Here is a 19136-nt window from a genome sequence, read left to right on the forward strand (position 1 = left end):
AAAATCTAGAATTTGTTTGTTTTTTTTTTTTCATCTGTAGATTCGAATGAAAGGATGCCTGCCTTCACTGAGTCCATTCCCAGAGAGTTTATTTCGTTATTCCCGTTTCCCTACTGTATTCAATAGACCAGCATCTTCTGGAGACCATCAGTTTGATGATATTTCCTGTAAAATTTTAGGTCTGTACGCAGTAAAATAGACTAATTCATAGCTGAAAAAAGAACATAAGAGAATCTGCAGGTACAAAGAAACTCTAATCAGCTTGAAATGTTATACTGCAATATCTGCAGAAATACTTTCTGTTTCTAGCTTTTAATTCTGTTAGTTATCAGACTGTTAATCCAAAGGTTCCTGTTCTAGGTTGTTGTAGATCTGACAGATGTGAAAGATGAACACTAAGCGGGACTGCAGAGCTTTAGCTGTGGGATACTATAGAAAAATCAAGGTTGAGGGTTTTTCTCTTTAATTACTGTTAAGATAAATAATATTAATTCCTTTCCTCAAGCTAGAAATCTCAACCTGTGTTATTTCATTTATTTAAATAGAACTTCTCACCACATTGCAGATTTCTCTTACAGGCTGCTTCAGAGAACTATGTGCCTTGTGTTGGATGTTTCATGTTCGTGAAAGATTATCTGACAATTGTAGGCGGTACCAAACTGCAAGAGAAACTATGAGCAATCGTAAGGTGATTATGTTACTAATATAGTAAAGATATATTGTAATAGCATAGAACTATAAGAAGAATTCTAAAGATTTGCTGTAAGTTTGTGTTGAGGACTCTTATTTGCTTGGTAGGACAATATTAAGATAGTGAAATAATGTGCAGTAAGTATATGATACCACAAAATAATGCAGCCCACATGAAGTACATCTTTCTAATGGTATTTCTGTTGGTCTTTGGCTTGATACTTAACTTAGGTAATTAAAAAGACATACTGCGAGAACTGCCGTAGTTTCTGCATTTGTTATTTAGCTAAGGTATTTACTCCTTTTATGTTTTTCTTAATTAAGTTATTTTGACCATTTCCTGACCCATGTGTATTTTGTATACTGTTTTCCTTTGCATGATGCAAGTTTTATGGTCAAGGTTGAGTCTTTGGTATGTTCAAAAAAAACCAGTGAAAGATGTTAAAATTCAGTAACGTGTTCTCTACTTTTACCTTCGTTAACTGATGTCAGACATCAAGGAAGAAGGAAGAAACTATTGGCATATGTTATTTGTTGTATTTTCTGTAACAGCATGGATATTGATTTTTGTCCCATCTATATTAGCAAATCTGCAGACATCAGCAAGGAGTTGTTTCCTTTTAAAAATGAGCTCCAAATTTCTCTCCATCAGAAAAATCAAGCTTCGAATAAAAAGGATGGCTGTTTCAAATAGTAGAATATTCTAATTTTTCTGTGGTTTTTGTGACAGTATCAAATCAAATACGAAACACTGACTTCCTCAAAATAAACTGATCCATACTAAAAGCTCCTCAGCTTGCTTCAATATGTTGCCCCTAAGGAAGGGTTTTCGATCAGCTTACATCCATAGGTTTTACTCTAAATGACTTCAAGTGGGCTCTTCAGCAGAGTGTTAATAGAATTATTTCCTAAGCTGTTTTAAAACAAACTCTTTTTTTTCCACGTTACAGTCAGTTACGACCTTGATCCCACATCCCGACAGTGTGTTCTTCTCTCACTGGCAATTAAGTTTTTATTTTCTGTTAGCTACAGAAGAATCATTAAACGTTAGAGCATGTGAATAATTTAGCTGAAATTTATTGTTCGTATCAATTAATGTTTACGTAGCAACTTCTTTTCAGGATCTTAAGGAGAATGAGTATGATGCCTCTACAGTTGAGCATTGTCTGACTGCAGTGGAATGGGCTTGTCGAATGCTTCCTTTCTGCAGGTTCATGAATGTTGAAGAATTAGTTCAAGATGTAATTTTGAGTCTTCTTGGAGAATTGCCACCAATCAAAAAGGTAAAAGAAACTACAGCTAAATCAAAAGCAGTAGAGGCTGTCTCAAGTTTTTCCTCTCCCTTTAAATGCTACTGTTTAAATGCTACTGTTCAGACTTTTTGGTGGTGCATGTTCTGTTCGGAATTATAACTTACTTCTCTGTCAGTTACTTGAAAAGATGCTTTCTTTTGTGCAGGTGGCAGAAATTTTGGTAAAAGCATTTCCTAATTCTGAAGATGTAAGGGTTCCACTAAGAGAGAAATATCACGCTCTTCAACAGCAACTCAGACACTGTATTGTTAAAGGTAACATGCATCCTTCAGGAAATATGAAACAAACTCTCTTCCTTGTTCACCCTACTTACTGATTGTTAGTACTTGTGACAATTCCGTCTGTCTTATCGCATGTAGAACAGTTATTTTAGCTTTCAGTTACACGGCTTTGAGAAAGTTCTGTGATAGATTCTGTCACGACTTCAGAGTTGAAGGCGTTTCTTCTCTTCGTCACAGTTGCAGTCTGCATTTCTTAATGATGCATAATTTATGATTTAAAATTTATTCATGTCTTAATATGAGAGAGTCAGTCAAGACAGCAAAGTTTCCACTTAAAATCACTTATTTCTCTTTCTTTGGTTAGGTCCCAATAGCGAAGAAGTGATGTCTCATGTTATACAGGCTGCTGAAAAAATGAGAGTGAAGGCCTTGAAACGTGTAATAAGGAACATAGGCCCCATTGAAATTAATATCTGGGAGCCGGCAGAAGAGGGAGCAGCAGATGATGAGGCTCATTGTTATGACAGATTCTCATTAGGGACTAGTCTAAGCAGAAGTACGCTTACTGATCTTGGGAATCCTCAGGTATATAGCGATGCTGAAACAGTAGATACACTTTCTGATGCTTTGCTTACTGAAGAAACAAGAGAACAAACACCTTCACTTCAAAGGTATGAAGAAACTGGCAGCAGGAAGCTCTCTTGGGGGGGCAGGGAGTTTTCTTTTATCATTCAAGCAACTTCTTCACCAAAAAGGATAATTGTCATTTATCAAATTACCTGTTACGAGAAAGTTTGAATCTCAGGACTGCCAGTGTTATATCACTTACTATGCAATATCTGTTCATGAAGTTTAAAGTATTAGCTACGATAAAATTCATATGAAATACTGCTGAGTTTCTGTCCATGTGAGAGCTAGGGGTTCTGTATGTGGTGATTAATTTGCCATCTGAAATTGTATTAATGTAAATTTGCCATTGTTAGTTTCCGATTTTTAACAATAGAGGAAAAAGGCGGAGTAATGTTGCGTTTATATATTTTTTTCACATAATTTTGAAGTTATCTATACTTCTGTTTGTTTATTGTCTTATAGGGATAATGAGCCTAGGAGAGGAGGAGAAACAGGTAGCAAGAATACTGCCTATAAGATAAGAACTCTCAACTGGAAAACAAAACCTAAAGAAGAAGTACATAGAAGGGACCTGCATAATCAGTGTAATTTGCCTATAGTTGGTGCTTGGGAATTTGAACGTGATGATGATGAATATGTTATTTTCTTAGAACTCTTTTTGAGTTATATTCTTGAGAGAGACCTGATAAATTGCAGTGACCTTGGAATTCCATTTCTTGCTAGCTTTTCTGGACTTCTTAGAGAACATGAATTAAACTCTCTCCTTTTTGATGTTCATACAACACTAAAACGTCGACAAGGCAAAACAAGAAGCCAGAGTGTGTTTAGAGCTGGGTCTTGCTATACTGTCACCCTGTCGTCTTGCAATCCTGACACAGTTTCTGTCTATAATGAAAACCAGAACGTTGTGGAAAATCAAATGTCTATTTCTGTTGTACAGCCAGCAGAATCACCTGGATCTTCTGAGCACAACTTAATGAAAGGACTTGATAAAGGATTATTTGGTTTAAAACACAAGTTAATTTACAGAGCTCAGGATGACACTCAAGGAGTGACTGTTGCACCAGCAAGCCAGGCCTTTCCCAACCATACTTTCTCTAGCTTACAAACTCCAGTCACTTCTAAATACGTTTACAAAACTATTCATACGCTTGATGTTGCAGCGGGAGATGAACTAGCTATAGAATTGATGGATAAATTCAGCAATATAGCAAGATTACTTGAATGGATGATCAGATGGTCTGATAAAAAACTGCTCTGTGGTTCCAATAAACATGACTCATCAGAGGAGAGTCTCCCAATGATACATGTGAAAACATCAGCAGCTGCTGTCCTTACTTCCTTATGGCTTTTAGAACAGCTATTAAATGATGGATCACAAGCAAGGAGGATAACATTTAAGGTAAGAAAGAGGATGGGGAGTGTCAGTGAAACGTGTGGGTTATTTATGCCAGTAAAGAAGATATTACATTATATCTTTTATTTCAGAGGTGTATTCTCAGTGAAACACAGAATGTGGAGTAATAGCCTTTCCTTTACGGGTTGCTAGGAAAAGAAAAACATTCCAGGAGTACTGAAGTGCTGTAGGAAGACAGTGGTTGGAGATGAAAGTCCTCTTTAAAATCTAACTGCTTTATCTAGATACCACAGTACTTGAGCAAATGCTTAGAAGTTAAATCAGTGCATCCAGTTCTGGACATCATATTTGAAAAAGGTAGAATTGGAGATAGCAGAGTTTGAAAAAACAGGACAATTTATCAAGAAATAGTTTCTTTGAGGAGACTTAAATTTTGAATTGTTTGTCTTCAGAGGTCAGTGCAGATGTGGTTGAACTGAAGTATTGGTGAAAAGTGAATTTTGAATTAACACTTTTACACAGAATTGGAGAACGTGTGTTAATATAAAAGAAAAAATTTGTCAGAAGAATCTGATGCAGTGTTACTTTATATTTGGGGGTCAGCGGGACCCTTTTTCCTCTTTATCTGGGCTTGAAAGGGTTCTTTCTTGGTTTTGAAGGTTTTTCTCACAGATTAAGAGCTTTTGTCTCGTATTTGATTTGCATTTGCTGTTTCCTGCCAAGTGCCACCTGTATTTGATTTACAACTTGCTGCTAAAATGTTGTACGTGTTTCCCATTAGGTGCAATTAGATAAGTTATTCTTTGCCTCTTAAACTCTCTTCAGTGATAATAATTAGTAGTAATTTAATACCAAGATTTTATTACTGGTACAGAAGGCCAAATATTTTTGTATTTGTTTGTATAGAGTATATTAAATTGTCACATACCAAAAACGATAAGTAATATTTTATGAATCCTTTAGAGAAGCCAAAGGACTCTTGCTTCGCTTAGTGCAAAAAGAGGCAAAATTCAGCTTCTACAGGAAACTGTAAATCCGAATTTCTCAGCTCTGTAGTAGACAAAATGATATGAAGTTAAGCGTAAACATACCATGTGAAATAGTAATTTTTTAAGAAATATCAAATAGCTTTTTTTTAAACAGTGATTTGATTTATTTTATTTTTTTTTATTTTATTTTGTTGTAATAGCATCCAGGTAATCAATACGTGAAAGAATTTTTATCTGTATCAGAAGTGCAACCTAAGGCAGAGAAAGAAAGTAGCACAGATGAAGGCTCTTTTGTCTTGGCAGATCCTCCACTCGATGTCCAGAGTATAAAAGCCTATGATGACCTCTGCGAAAGTGGTTTGGGGTAATTTTTTTTTTTTTTTTTTTTTTAAACCTAAGAACTCTAATTGGTCATAATTCCTTAGCTAAGCAGGACATCAGTATGAGAGTCCTACTATTATGACGTGCTATATACCTAATTTATTTTGAGTATAAAGCCAAATTTTGATTTCACATAGGTATCCTTTACAGCTGTGTGAAATAGAAATGTTACTTTGTTAGATGTTATTCCCAAAAGATGATCTATAGATATTAAATCTAACCTCTTCTTAAGTATCTATGTAAGTTAGTAATTCCACTGGAAAGTTTAAGGTATTCTTTTCTGTACTGTGATACCTGTTACCAACTTTATGAAAGGAAATCCAGATTTTTATTATGCTTCATAAAATTGCATGCCATTATATCTTCTAAATAATCGACCAAATTTATAATGCAAAATTTTCAGGAAATTCCAGGTATTAATGATTTTAGTGATTTTGTTCTGTGCTCACGTCGCTTTTCCTGACATTGAGAAAAAATCTTAGGCTCTATCTTAAACACTGTTAGTGTTAACAAGCTGCAAGTTTTGCACATTGTCACATCGTTGTTTTAAGAGGTCCCTTTTTATAGAAGTTCAGGAGTGAGACCTAATATACTCTTGAGATACACAAAAGGAGATTAAAAATGTACCATCAACAGACATACCTTATTTAGGAAATGACCTAACTGATGCATATGAAGTGATTTGTTTATAGTGTTATTTGTTTATAAACGCTATTGCTTATAGAGTTAGTAATGTGGAAATGGGATAAAGGTTTCTGATGTAATTGATATCAGGGTTTTGCAGATAATTCAGATAAATTTCACTCTCTTCAGTGTAGTTTTCATTATGTTGAGATGAGAGTTGACAGCATTTTTCCCTACCCCTGGGTCTGTAATCTAGTTGTGTTCATATATGTGCATGTGAGAAAAAATAGGAGGGAAAAGGGAGCAATTATTTGTTAATATCTTGAACTCCTCCAAAGATGGAGAGTCCACAGCATGAAGTGCTTTGTGATATTTCTTTACATCTCATGCTCTGCAAGCAAAAAAACAAAAGGTCTTCAGTATTAGTATTCTAAGATATTGACATACGGCTTCTCTGGCAACAAAATTTTTTAAACAAAGGAAATTTCTGTAAGGGAGATAAACAAATTCTTAGCCAGATGTTTTCAAATCCGTGGTACAGTTTATGCCTTATTTTCTTTTTGGTAAATTGTATGTGTTGGTTACATTTTCCAGGATCCAGCCCATCTGAAACACTGTACTATTAATGTTAATAAAATCACATAGCTATACCCAGAAAAGTTAATCTTGGTTTAAATAAAATTCAGAGAGTAATTTTATGTGAGCGCTGATTATATCACACCAGTACTTACGCTACAGTTATTCCCTAGCCTGCAATCTAGGAGAACAGTATACTTATACTAAATCAAATAGTTACCTTATTTCTATTTTTAATTGCCTTTTCTAATTCTAATTACCAGAATGTCTACGAAGTCAAATTATTGTAAGAAAAAGGAAATTAATCGTGAGAATTATGCTGTACCTCATAGGATTGAAGTTCTTCATGAAGAGGGACCATTTCTTCGGGAGGAGTTAGCTGTAGTATCAGAAAGTGAAGGTTCGTTTTTATGCTATATCCTTTTAATGTGGCCTGGCCCATTAAGTAGTAAGAGTTTTGCCTGAGTAGGATTATATGTTCCTCTGTTATTTACTATCCTTTGTTTTATTTAAATTAAATTATTTCTTGTTCTATTGAAATGACTATTGTATCAGTTTTAGATTCTAATTACATTTTAAACGTTTGCTTTCTCAATGCTTTTTCTGATCACTTTTGCATTTATGTAACTTTTTTTTGGTATAGAGATAGGACATTGAGTATTAACATATTTAATTCTTTATTTTCATTACAAAATATTCTTGAAGACTATGTAAAATATAATTTGAAAACTGTAAGAGCTGAATGTGTGGGTGAGTTTATCATATTCTCAGCCTGAAAACTTAAGATAATTTCGGAGAATAAGATTTGTTTCTTCTGGCACATGTATCCTCTACTAGTATAGTACACATTTTGAATTTACTGAAAGGTCTCTCAACCCCTTTTTTTTTTTTCCTTTTTGGGGGAAAAGTGGATGAATGTGACCAGTTCGTCACATAACAATGCTGTATGTCATGTAGTTTGCTGATTTATAACTGTGTTTATCTTGTAGAGTTCTTTGAAGAGCCGTTTGAAACTCCAAAAAGCTCCAATAGCTCTGTCAGGATCAAACCTGTAGAACGTGAAAGAGGAAAGGCAAGTTACCATCTTGCATAGAAAAAAACAGTTTCACGTGAATACTCTTTTCAAAATATCCCAAATTCTTCAATGTATTTAAAAAATGGAAGGGCTTAAAGCATTTACGGTTGAGAGGGGTCCCTACTTAAATCAATGATAAAAGTTCAAAGTAATTCAACAACAGTAAGGCTAGATCTCGTGTGAGCACTTCTGAAAAACTGGTTCAGTGTCTGTAAAACTAAATGTGTGTATGCCTATATAAACAATATATATAAATACATTATAATATATATGGTATAATATTATATATAAATGTATGTGGTTATAAATGCATATATACATACACAGGCACATAAATTAAAAAAAAAATACAGATGGTCTTTTGCTTATTTCATAGACTTGTATGTGATTTTTATGTTAATTTTGTTACACTTGCTAGTTGTATCCAAGAGTTTTTTTCTTTAGAAGCGTGGGGTCTGTAGAGTTGTCACAGTGTGATTAAGTAATGATTCTACTACTTATTTGTTTACTTGTTTTTAAGTTAAATATATAAAGCTGCTCCTATCTGAAAACTTAATATCGTTCTGTAATGAGCAGAACTCTCTTGCATCATCCTGAGTCATAAGTCTCTCTTCTTTGATAGTGGCTAAGGGTTATTATACTGAAATGTGAACTGCAGTAACAGTAGTTTACTTTCCTGTAGTACTCTAGATTCAGTGCAGTTAATAGAGTTAGAAATACTAAATGTGTTGTGGTCTTCAATTCTACAGTGCATTTTGCTTCAAAGCAGTGAATCTATATGATTTGTAAAATCCTGAGTTTGTTTCAGTTTCTCCATTTATAATTAATTTGTTTATAATACAGTTGTTCCCACATTTTTATCCTTAGCATAAAGATGTGAGATTAGATGTGAGCGTAATTCCAGGGCACGATATGGATACAAATTAAAAAAAAAAAAAAAAAAACTCATAATAATGACTTAAAAAGAAAGTTGCTCAGATTAAATATTAGGATTTCTCCTGTATTTCTGTATATCTAGCTGTCCTCTGAAAAGTAGGTTATTTAGATTAGTTTTCCGTTAGAATTTGTTTGAGCGGCTGGTGCAAGGAAAGTATGTTTGCCACAAGCTGTTAGGATAATACCTTATTGAAGCTGAAGGGTAACAATGTAAAAATGTACAAGTATACCTTATTGAAGCTGAAGGGTAACAATGTAAAAATGTACAAGTTCAGATGCCTATTTTTTCATATTCCAGCCCATCCCCCTTTCAGATGTAGAATATCCACAGGAAGACCAAAGGGTAGAAGAAAAGGAGAACAGAAAGGCTGAACAGAATGGGTGAGAGATTGTTTGTTGTTGTTTCACTTTCTCTGTTAACTTTGTTTAGAAAGTTAAGTAGTTTTATTATTGAAATTCAGTCTAATTTCTGTGGTCTCTTCCTATTGTTTGCAGCAACAAACTCATAGTTAGAAGGTGACTGAAATTTTTTTTTCAATTTCTCACGTAATCTAACATATTTTAAATAGCTTACCAAAGTGCTGGGTGGATAAGAGGTTATATTTCATTTGAATGATAGAAAAACATCAATTCATTTGTATTATTTCAGTTAGCTTTCTTCTTGAATCTACCTAATTTTTTGTATTGATAAAACCTTTTCCCCAATATACAGTGTCATATTTAGAAAATCTTACTAATTGTGATAGCATATAGGTAAATATTCCTGTTTATGTGTAATGTTTATTAAAAATGGCTGCATTTTAGAAAAACTTAGACTTTTCTACTATTTTAAGCTGATATATTTTTGCTTTGAAAGAAACAAAAATGACTGTGTATAACACGCCCCTCATGTTTCTTTTAGCTATTTTTTTTTTAGGAACGCAGATTTTAAACATATTAACAGTATTGCTTAAACTGAATTTTCTCTTCTCAGCTAAAACTGCCTGTTGCCTGCTATTTGTGTGGACAGCCAGCACCTATTTAATGCTTTTGTTTGAGTCAGTTTCTCATTGCTAGGGAGACAAAACAAGAATGTCAATATTTGCAGCTCAAATTGCAGTGTAATACCACGTAATAGAAGCAATTCAGATCAGTATAGCTCTGAATAAATTAGGTGGCTTTCAGGTAATTTATCTTATACTTTAAATAAATTATTTTTTTCAGGAGGATTTATATGTGTGTGTGTATGTGCACGCACATGTGTGTGTGTATATATATATATACATGCGCAAGCGCACGTACATACACAATATAGGTATGCATGTATATATATATATATATAAATATATATATATATAAAATGAAGACAAATAGCATAACAAATTATTGTAATATTTTCAGCACTCGTTTTTCTTTCTTTACAGTGTGACTGAAACCATTACTAGTATCATTCCTCATTCACTCAATTTAGAACAGGATGCAGGATTTCCCAGGTAAGAAAAACCTGTAATGTTTTGTGTGGACTACTCCTTTTAAATCTTCAGTCTTAAGTAACATTATGTGTAGATTTGATCATTACAACAGATTACAAAATATTTGTAGGTATAGTATATGTACCTGCAGATTGTACCACTAGTAGCCTTTCCTCAAACCTCTTTGTGCTGTAATCCTTGAAGGTCATGTACTCTCTCAGGCTGTCCAGAATATCATATGAATCAAACACGTTAAACTAGCAGTTCAGAGCTACTAAATTTCAAGAGGAGTGGTACTCCTCTTTCCTGGTTCCAGACTGAATCATGACATCTCTAACATTAAAAAAAGGACATTACTAACTGCTTTCCTTTACAAAAAAAAACAAAACAGTTTTTTTTATACATGCTTATAACCCTCTCAGTAAAAGTAGTTGAACTAGATGGTCCCAATGTCATTACTATGTTTTAGTTCTGATTACAGTTCACAGAAGACATACAGTGTTGTTGTTTTCCTCTATAGCATGGTTATTGTTTTTATAATGCACTCACTTCCCCCAAAAAGAAAAGACCAGCATTACTTTTGTAAGGAGACCTCTGGGATGCTTTTGGTCGTAAATCTTCCATGAAAGATAATTGTAATTAAATACTCATCTGAGCAATATTTAAAGATACTTTGAGGTAGGCTTTTAAGGTGCCCTTTTCCATGTTTGTACTTCTAATGTATTTATTTTTAATATTACAATGCTTTGAGTATTAAGCATTTTTTTTGTTAAGACATAACATTATAGTTATAAACTTCTATTCATAATACTTCTGTAAATTATTAAAACATATATTCAGCAGCAACTGCTATATAGAAATGTTATGTATATGTTTGTGTGTATAAATAGAAAGTTGGAATTGGAAAGAGGGGTCAGCATCAGTCTTAGGCTTTGGCTTCTGGAACAATCTTCTGTACTATGAGTTATTTCAGTTTAGAGAAAGATTTGAAGTGTACATCCCTTCGGATACCATTTTTCTTGTCTGCAGTCTCATTTCCTTCTCCAGTTTTCCATGCCAGTCTTTTCAGTCTTTTTTTTAAAAAAGGCCTTTCTCCAAATTTAACTTTTCATGCCATTCTAATTGTCTTCCAAATAATTTCCTGTGCACCTTCACACTGCTTCCATATGCAAAACCTTTTCAATGTTACCCATCAGCCATTGCTTTACACTTTTATTTTTTGGTATGCGTTGTGGCCATCCTGTTCAGTTGTGAAGAGTTCTGCAAAGGTTGCCTGTACTCCTCAGAATATCAGCATCTCTCTTGAACATCTCTCTTGAGAGGATTGTCTTTTGGGTCAAGTTTTGATGATATGGATGAAGCCCTTTCGTTTCTTTATAACTTCATGTAAATCCCAACCCTTTTTATGTCATTTAAGTACTTCATCTGCTTGATTTGACCATCTTTACCTACTGTAAGGTCTAATTATATCTAGGAGTAATTGGAAAATTCAATATATCGCGTGATTTGGTGCATGTTATTTTAATGCTAAAAATTACTTTCTGATCTGAAATTACATTTGTCTATTTGAAATTAAAAAATGAACATTTAATTATTTAAGTGAAAGTAATTTGGCCATCTCTCTTACATCAGCTAATAATGCTTTTTGGTTTTATGACTAACCAGCCCTCTTTCTGTAACAGCATCATCTTCTGCCTGTATCTCTAGCAAAGGTAATGTTTCAGGCAGCTCCATGACTAAAAAAATCAGACAGGTCTTGCTTCTTTACTATTATTTTTGATCCAGTATATTAGGGATTACTAGAAAAACTATTTCTTATATCCTTTTGAATAAAGATTGCGCTGTGTCAGCTATTGCATTATACTTGTAAGTTAATTATGCTTTAAAAAAATGCAAATACCTTTCAAATTTACTGGATTGTTTTGAGACCACCTAGTATAGGTTTTCTGAACTCAGAATGTCTTTAATAGTTTTGTTTTTTTCCTTCTGTTCTGAAGTAATGTAGAGATTTCTGGAAGAGATGGTCAGCCTTCTCTGACTGTTGTGTCCGACATGTCAAGTGTTGACTCCAGTGCTTCCATTTGCACAAAAAAGCAAGAAGTCAAGAAGCAAGTCTGTACAGAAGAGAGGCTGAGCACATCAGAAACTGTCAGGCAGACGCTCCAAGATGAAATGCTTAAATTAGTTCAGGTGAGGGCATTGAATTGTTGAAAATATAATGTATGCAATCTAAGCTATGTTATTTAAAACAAACAGTAGGAAAAGTTAATGTTTTTAAAGTATTCTGTGTTTGGTTGTGTTTGACAGCGATTTCTAGTTCTAGATAACTACTGTGAAAATGTGTTTTAGATTTAACACATGCTTTTGACCCAATAAAAGGAATGATAAAAGTACAAAAGTTTTAATGTATTTTAGTTTGCATAACTCAGTTTGCTCCATTTATATAGGTCAGGAAAGATTCTAAAGCTGTAATGACTTTTGTAGCTATAGCAGAAATTCATTTTTGTTGGTATATTTAAATTATTCTTTGTGGGCTTAGATTTCCTTAAACTTCACTGACAAAAGTAAAGGAAGACTTCCTTTAACATAACTTGTCTATGGACAAAAGAAATTCCATTTCAGTAAACAACCACACAAATAAATTATTATTGAAACTTTGAGATGTTATTGTTTTGTCCTCTGTATTAACAGGATTATCAACAGCTATAAAGCAGTAATTTTTGCCAAGATCTGTGTTAAAGCTTTTTACAGTGTCAACTCTGTGTATGTGTGTGTGTATATCCTAGCTACAGCAAATCAACTTCATGACTTTAATGCAAATAGTGCAATCATCCTTTGCCAGCCTGCCGAATGTGCAGCAGATTTTGCAACGGTCTCAATCTGCTCACCTGGAAGGAAGCCAACCTTCACACACCACAAAAGGCAGTGACTGTGAAAAATCTTCACGTTCTGCAAATGCTTGTCTAAAAACACAGCTGCCCACTCAAGAAGATAAAGGAGAATCTGATAAGAGCTCTGGTTTTCAAACAAGGAATAGTTTAAGAGATGAAAGCAACGATGGCCTTACTGAAGTAGGTATAACAAGGGGTTATTTATGAAGACTAATCTGGATATCTGATATGTTATCCTATCTGTTAATTTGGGAAATGGTTTTGTAGTGATTACCTTAGACAAAAAGGAATGTATACCATTTGTGTGCATATTTAATCTGTGATTCCTATTTCGAGGTACCTGTAAATGCTGTTTTGTTTGCTTTTCTGATTTAGAATCATCTGGATGTGAATGTTTCTTTAAGCCTATTAGAAAACCACTCCAGTGAAACAGGATTTATTCCACCATCTCAAACCTTACCTTCTCCAGCACCTGCTAAACCACTTCATCTCTTAGCTCCTTCCTCAGATGTTCAGAAAACACCCAAGCTTATCCCTATTAAAAAAACCCGAAATTACTCAAATGGATTTCCTTTGCTTAAACTTGAATCAGGTTATCGTTTCAAACCACCATATTTACATCCAATAGAAATTTCACCAGCTTTTGCTAGACCACCCCCAGTACCACGACTAGCTTGGAGTTCATCGGATTCCTTATGCAGCCATCAGTCATCATATACGCCAAGAAAATGGAGCAAGTCAACAGCACGTTTGAATGTGAGTAGATATGACCCCAAGATCCTAAGGCAAACATATGAGGAAGAGAAAAGATGGGCAGAAACTGTACATAAGGGACCTTCCAGACATCTACATCCAGATCATTATAAACGACAGCAAGAAGTTTCACCTCAGGAGCAGTTCTCTGCAGATGTGAATATGGACAAAGCACTGATCCGCAAGAAGTTGGCTGATATGCCACTACTGCATTTGCAGCTTGACCCGGTACCTAAACTTCTATCAGTTGTAAGACAGCCAGTCACTACTACTTTAATACCCGTTAAACCTATAACAAAGGAAACTGACTTCAGAGGAACGCTGCAGCACACAGGAATATCATTGCTACATGCTGATCTACCTCAAAAAAAGAAGGTAATGGATTTGATGCATTTTTTTTAAGTTGCAATTTTTTTTTTCCAATTTCACAGTTTCTTATTCATCAAAAATAAGTTAATGCTTCCAGATTATGGAATTTGGAAGTGTTCAGCACAGCAGCCAGAAGAGATCTGGAATGAAGGTACCTTCTGTCGGCATATCAGTATGAGGCAGGAGGGCAGACTTGGAAATGTTTGTAACAACCTTAGATTGATTCCACGTTCCATAGTTGATCAACATTCGATGCATTAGTGCTGCATGCATAAAGAAGCTGCTCACCAAAAATACTGGTGATGGTTTATGTAGTAAAAAACGGTGCTGCTTTTACAGAACGTAAATACAATTATTTACAGGCATACGAAGAAAGCTGGAATAAATCCTCTCTTGGGAAGGACAGAAATGGAATTTTAAAAATTCCACCACCCCCACCCAGTCTCCTTTATCACTCTTTCGTTTTTGCTTCTCTCTCTGAATACTTTCAGGTACCAACACTCATTCCACTTCAAAAGCTCATTGCGTTTGAGCAACGCCACCAGCATCGTACTGTGCCCAATGCTTCCATTGGACAGGACCAGGCTGAACCTATCCAGTTACTGAAAACTGACGTTGAACCATTTGAAGCAAGTGATGTACAGAATAGAAAAAGGCAAGCCAAACTTTTAAAAGGGGTCTTCGTTTTGAAAGGCTCACTGGTAACTTACACCTCATACCTTTGAAATCAGTGGGAGAGTTTACAACAGCTTCAAAGGAATGGAGATTGGACGTAATTTTGTTTGAGAAGGTTAACATAGTAAATATTAGTAAAGACACAGCAGAAGCAGTAGATCATTAGAGCATCCAGTGGCTTTTGCTTTTACCAGGAGAACAGGAAGAACGTTGAAGTGGGGAAATGTTTTCGAGGAGCTATTGCTTTTATAAGGTGTTACTACAAACAATCATCTCTGCAACTAGGAGACAATTTTTTTATATCTGTATGTGTGGTTGAAGGTGTGTTTGTCTCCTGGCTATTTGCTATGTCCCGTTTCTGAAATGATTTGCTGGGTACCTTTATTTCAGTATATATTTCTTAATAGTAATTTTTCTTACAAAACCATGATAGATATTTCTATTACTAAAAGGCAGTATTTTTTATTTGTAATTAATGTATTGACAGGTGTGATGAGAAACAAATGAAAGGGGAGGAGGAAAAGAAGAAACCAAGTGTGACCTTCCGCCCAGATGACTCCGTCATCAGTATTAGTGATACAGAGATGGTTGATAAATCAGAGATGGGGGTATAAAAAAATATTTTTCCTTTGCTTTTCTCCACTCAGACATTAAAAGGAGAAACGGGAAGCAAACTGTAAACCAAAACAATCACATCTTTTCCACGTTCTCCCTAGAAATGGTATACACCTTTCATTAATATACTTGCATTTCCTGTAAACAGGAGATTCGGAATGGAAAAGAGAGTCCAAGTTTGCTTCTTGTTTTTTTCATATGAATGTTTAAAATAGGAGGTAACTTCTGCCTTACTGATACAAATCTTTAAAACTGGGACATGAACTTGTCTGTTTTCTTAGCATGTTTGTCAGTATGTACATATAGAAGGTAAATGTATATGCAAACACTTAACAGCTAGAGAAAATTTTTAGCCTAGCAGTAATTCTAGGAGAAATGTTCCAGGCTTTATTCTTTTCACATGACTAAACGACTATTTAAGAGGCAGGGGTGGGGAGCAAGAAGTCTCAATTTATCTCAGCTGCTTGACTGAGATTGAGTAACCTCATGTTAGGTTTTGACTTAACGCACTTTTTCTGTTTGTTTGCTGAGGTCTTTTTGACATCTTTTAACATCTTTGAGTTATACTTACCCTTACTAGATTTAAAGTCGGGGGCGTTCAGTACCCAGAATAGCAGCCTCTATTTCTGGACTGTACCATACTTTCTTTGAGATTTCCCAATCCAGCACAGCAGTTGGAGAGCCTCATCACTGCTGGGAGATGCTACTTATGGTATAGCAGAGGTAGCATGTTTCATACACTCAAAGAAGAATGAGGAATTTTTATAGTGTCACTTTCAGGTTACTAAGGATCCCCCTCAAGATACGTAATGGGAAATAATGATACATACTCAGTTATTCCACAAAGCAAGAAAGAATAAGCACAATAAGAAAGAGGGTAGGAAAGGTATGTTACAATGATTTTTTTTTTGTTTTAATCGCCACTCGAAGGAAATATATTGGAATTTTAACAGCATCAGGAAATCCTGTAATTGTCATTGGATTTCTTCTTTTTTTTTTTTTTTTTAAGATTATTCTTTTTTTTTTTTTTAATATTAGGATCAACAAGCAAAAGCTGCCTCTTACCTTGGAGGTGATTTCTTCATTTCCCTGGGTAAGTACAAGTGTTTTTAATACTTGTGGTGCTTAAATAAAATAAATTGAGTAGTAGTTTTTTAAATATCGAAAGAAAATTCTATAATAACAAGACATCCAGATGTAGTAACTCAATATTGTAGTCTGTGAAAATACAAACGACAACATCATGGCTTATGGGATCTTTCCACAGAAAATAAGGAAGTCCTTTCAAGATGCACAACAGAAATTCAGTTCTCTTTTTGGGACAGGTATTTTTCTGAGATGGGGGGGGAAGAGAGCTGCAGGCAAATTTAAGGTCTCATATCCATGAGAATAATTCCACTCAGAATAATTCCACTATTTTAAGCTTCCTTAAAAGTGGTAATATTATAATTATGTATATATAGGACAGACAATGGACTTTGTAATGGAAAACAGATTCCAAGTTTACTTTTTGTTTTTTCTATGGACAGTAAAAAAGAATAAGAGTATGTTGGGTGAATTTCAGTAACTAAGGTTCACAGTGATCATGGTTCATGTGATTGAGCAGAAGAACATTGTAAACAATATTCTCAAATTTTAAATCAATGTTGTGTGTTTTACTCTTCCAATTTTATTTGCATGCATATTCTAATTACATGAAACTTAAAAAAGCTCTTATATTAACTTTTAACATAATCTTTCTAGCTTGCAAAAAGAGCATGCTCATAGAAAGATTTTCTTCTTTCTATTACAGTAACTCAGCATTATATTTAGTCTTACTAGGGGAAAAAAACTGGATCCCATTCTCTGAAATTGGGCGCTGGAGAAATACTGCCTTGTAAAGCGCTGTAAAAACAGTAGAAAGAAAGCAAAGATATACATGATCTAAATATTTACCACTCTAAAAATATAACACAAACTCCAGTTTTACAACATATTACAATATTCTGTTTAAAAATTACAAGTCCAAACTCAGCCTTGATTTTAACATTGTAAGTTTCAATACAGTTGCATTTGTTTGCACACAATAGGTAGTGCAGAACTTTTCTCAGTATCATTCATGAAATATATTTAGTGAAATGTTAAAATTTTCTGTCAGAAATGGAAATAAAAATATTATTAGAGCTTTTGATTTTGAGCTAGAAATATGAGAAAGCAGTGATTTTAATTCTTCCTCTCATTATGGATAACTATTGCATGTTATCGCATTTTAGACACAGTGGGAGAAGCATTCACTACTTCAACAGACCTACATTACATGGCTTCTACAACAAAAAAACCTGCAGAAACTCAAGATGCAAGTACAAATACTGATCCAGGTAAGTGCTACCTGTTTGGGCTCCTGCAACCAGTTATTTCCAGTATTGCTTCTTGTTAATTGCAGTATTTGGTCAGTTTCCAAAATGGAGTAACTTTTTAGAGGGAAAACCAGTTTGTGGTGCTGTAACTTTTTGTTTCAAGAAGCTATTAAAATACAAGGTATCAGAATACAAATTAAAAAATTATTAGCTAAAATTAATTATAAATTTTAAAAAATTATTGATGCAGTTATTTAAGAGGATCCATATGCTGTCTGTGAGCCAAACCTGCTGTGAAATTTTCTTGGAAGCTCCTTTTAACTTGGTTTTATCCATATAGATTTTAGGCACTGTTTCACATATGACTGAAATTGCTTCCCTATCTCTTCCCCCCAAATTTTGTTTGATATTAAGCTGAAAAATCAGAAACGTGTTGAAACGATGCCATCAGCCTCTTGCCTTTCCTTAGATTTACCCTTTTTGTTTTTCTTTTTTCTCATCAAGTGCCCAAATCATATCAGGATGTTGGAACTGATGCTAGAAATTTGGTTTCTGAAGTTGGAAAAAGTCAGTCATTCATGTCAGTTCCTGTACCAGGTGTGGCTTATGTCTTTCTCTCCTTTGTTTATGGATTGTAATATTTTTTTTTGTACATGACGTAGCTTAATGCAGGGTATAGATAAGGCACTTAATTTATCCTATTTGTTCTTGAAACCTAATGTGAAATAATAACAACATTGTATATGAAAAGTTTGGCTATGTCTGTGGGTTTTTTGTTTGTTTGTTTTTTAATATAGTGCAGTGGACCCATACTTTTTGTATGTCTGTATTAGGAGATATGTTTGTGGATTTTTCACTTGGTTTCTTAAGGATTTTATTGTCTGTAAGCTTACGCATGAAAGTCTCGAAATAATTATTTGTAGCAATTTCCTTAAGCTGACACCAACAAGAGAGGCCAAAACTGCTATCCTCAGAGATACTAATTCTGAGGAAGAGCTTAGTCGTTTTGTAATGTGTGTGCGTGGTGGTAGATGACTGGCCAACCTGCGAGTGTGTGGTGGCTAGCCTGTCAGCATGCGTGCTGCTCCAAACTCACTGCATGTGTTCCTCAGTCTTCCAGAACTGGGGCTACTTTAGACCGAGAGGATTGAGCAATGGGGTGTTAGGACGAAGATCACAGTTCCACATGAAATCAAGCTCTATTAGCTCCACTGATTACACAGCTGTTGCACATATCTGTTAAGTTGTGTAGTA

General features: G+C 34.5%; 1 protein-coding gene across 2 annotated transcripts in view; it reads left to right on the plus strand.

Moving 5' to 3' along the window:
- The window catches only part of LOC138060887 (ciliogenesis and planar polarity effector 1-like), a 57768-nt gene that overhangs the window by 23621 nt on the left and 15011 nt on the right, over positions 1 to 19136 (plus strand). For both annotated transcript variants that reach the window (XM_068925493.1, XM_068925492.1), the window contains exons 21-39: positions 41 to 179; positions 579 to 688; positions 1812 to 1973; positions 2149 to 2257; positions 2589 to 2895; positions 3317 to 4256; positions 5401 to 5564; positions 7045 to 7181; positions 7771 to 7853; positions 9091 to 9173; positions 10196 to 10264; positions 12241 to 12433; positions 13030 to 13314; positions 13510 to 14262; positions 14748 to 14911; positions 15419 to 15539; positions 16585 to 16639; positions 17799 to 17903; positions 18387 to 18479. In XM_068925493.1, the coding sequence (XP_068781594.1) occupies positions 41 to 179; positions 579 to 688; positions 1812 to 1973; positions 2149 to 2257; positions 2589 to 2895; positions 3317 to 4256; positions 5401 to 5564; positions 7045 to 7181; positions 7771 to 7853; positions 9091 to 9173; positions 10196 to 10264; positions 12241 to 12433; positions 13030 to 13314; positions 13510 to 14262; positions 14748 to 14911; positions 15419 to 15539; positions 16585 to 16639; positions 17799 to 17903; positions 18387 to 18479 (4072 nt within the window). The remainder of the gene's footprint in view (positions 1 to 40; positions 180 to 578; positions 689 to 1811; positions 1974 to 2148; positions 2258 to 2588; positions 2896 to 3316; positions 4257 to 5400; positions 5565 to 7044; positions 7182 to 7770; positions 7854 to 9090; positions 9174 to 10195; positions 10265 to 12240; positions 12434 to 13029; positions 13315 to 13509; positions 14263 to 14747; positions 14912 to 15418; positions 15540 to 16584; positions 16640 to 17798; positions 17904 to 18386; positions 18480 to 19136) is intronic.

Source organism: Struthio camelus, chromosome W (genome assembly GCF_040807025.1).
Source record: "Struthio camelus isolate bStrCam1 chromosome W, bStrCam1.hap1, whole genome shotgun sequence".
In the NCBI taxonomy this organism is placed as follows: Eukaryota; Metazoa; Chordata; class Aves; order Struthioniformes; family Struthionidae; genus Struthio; species Struthio camelus.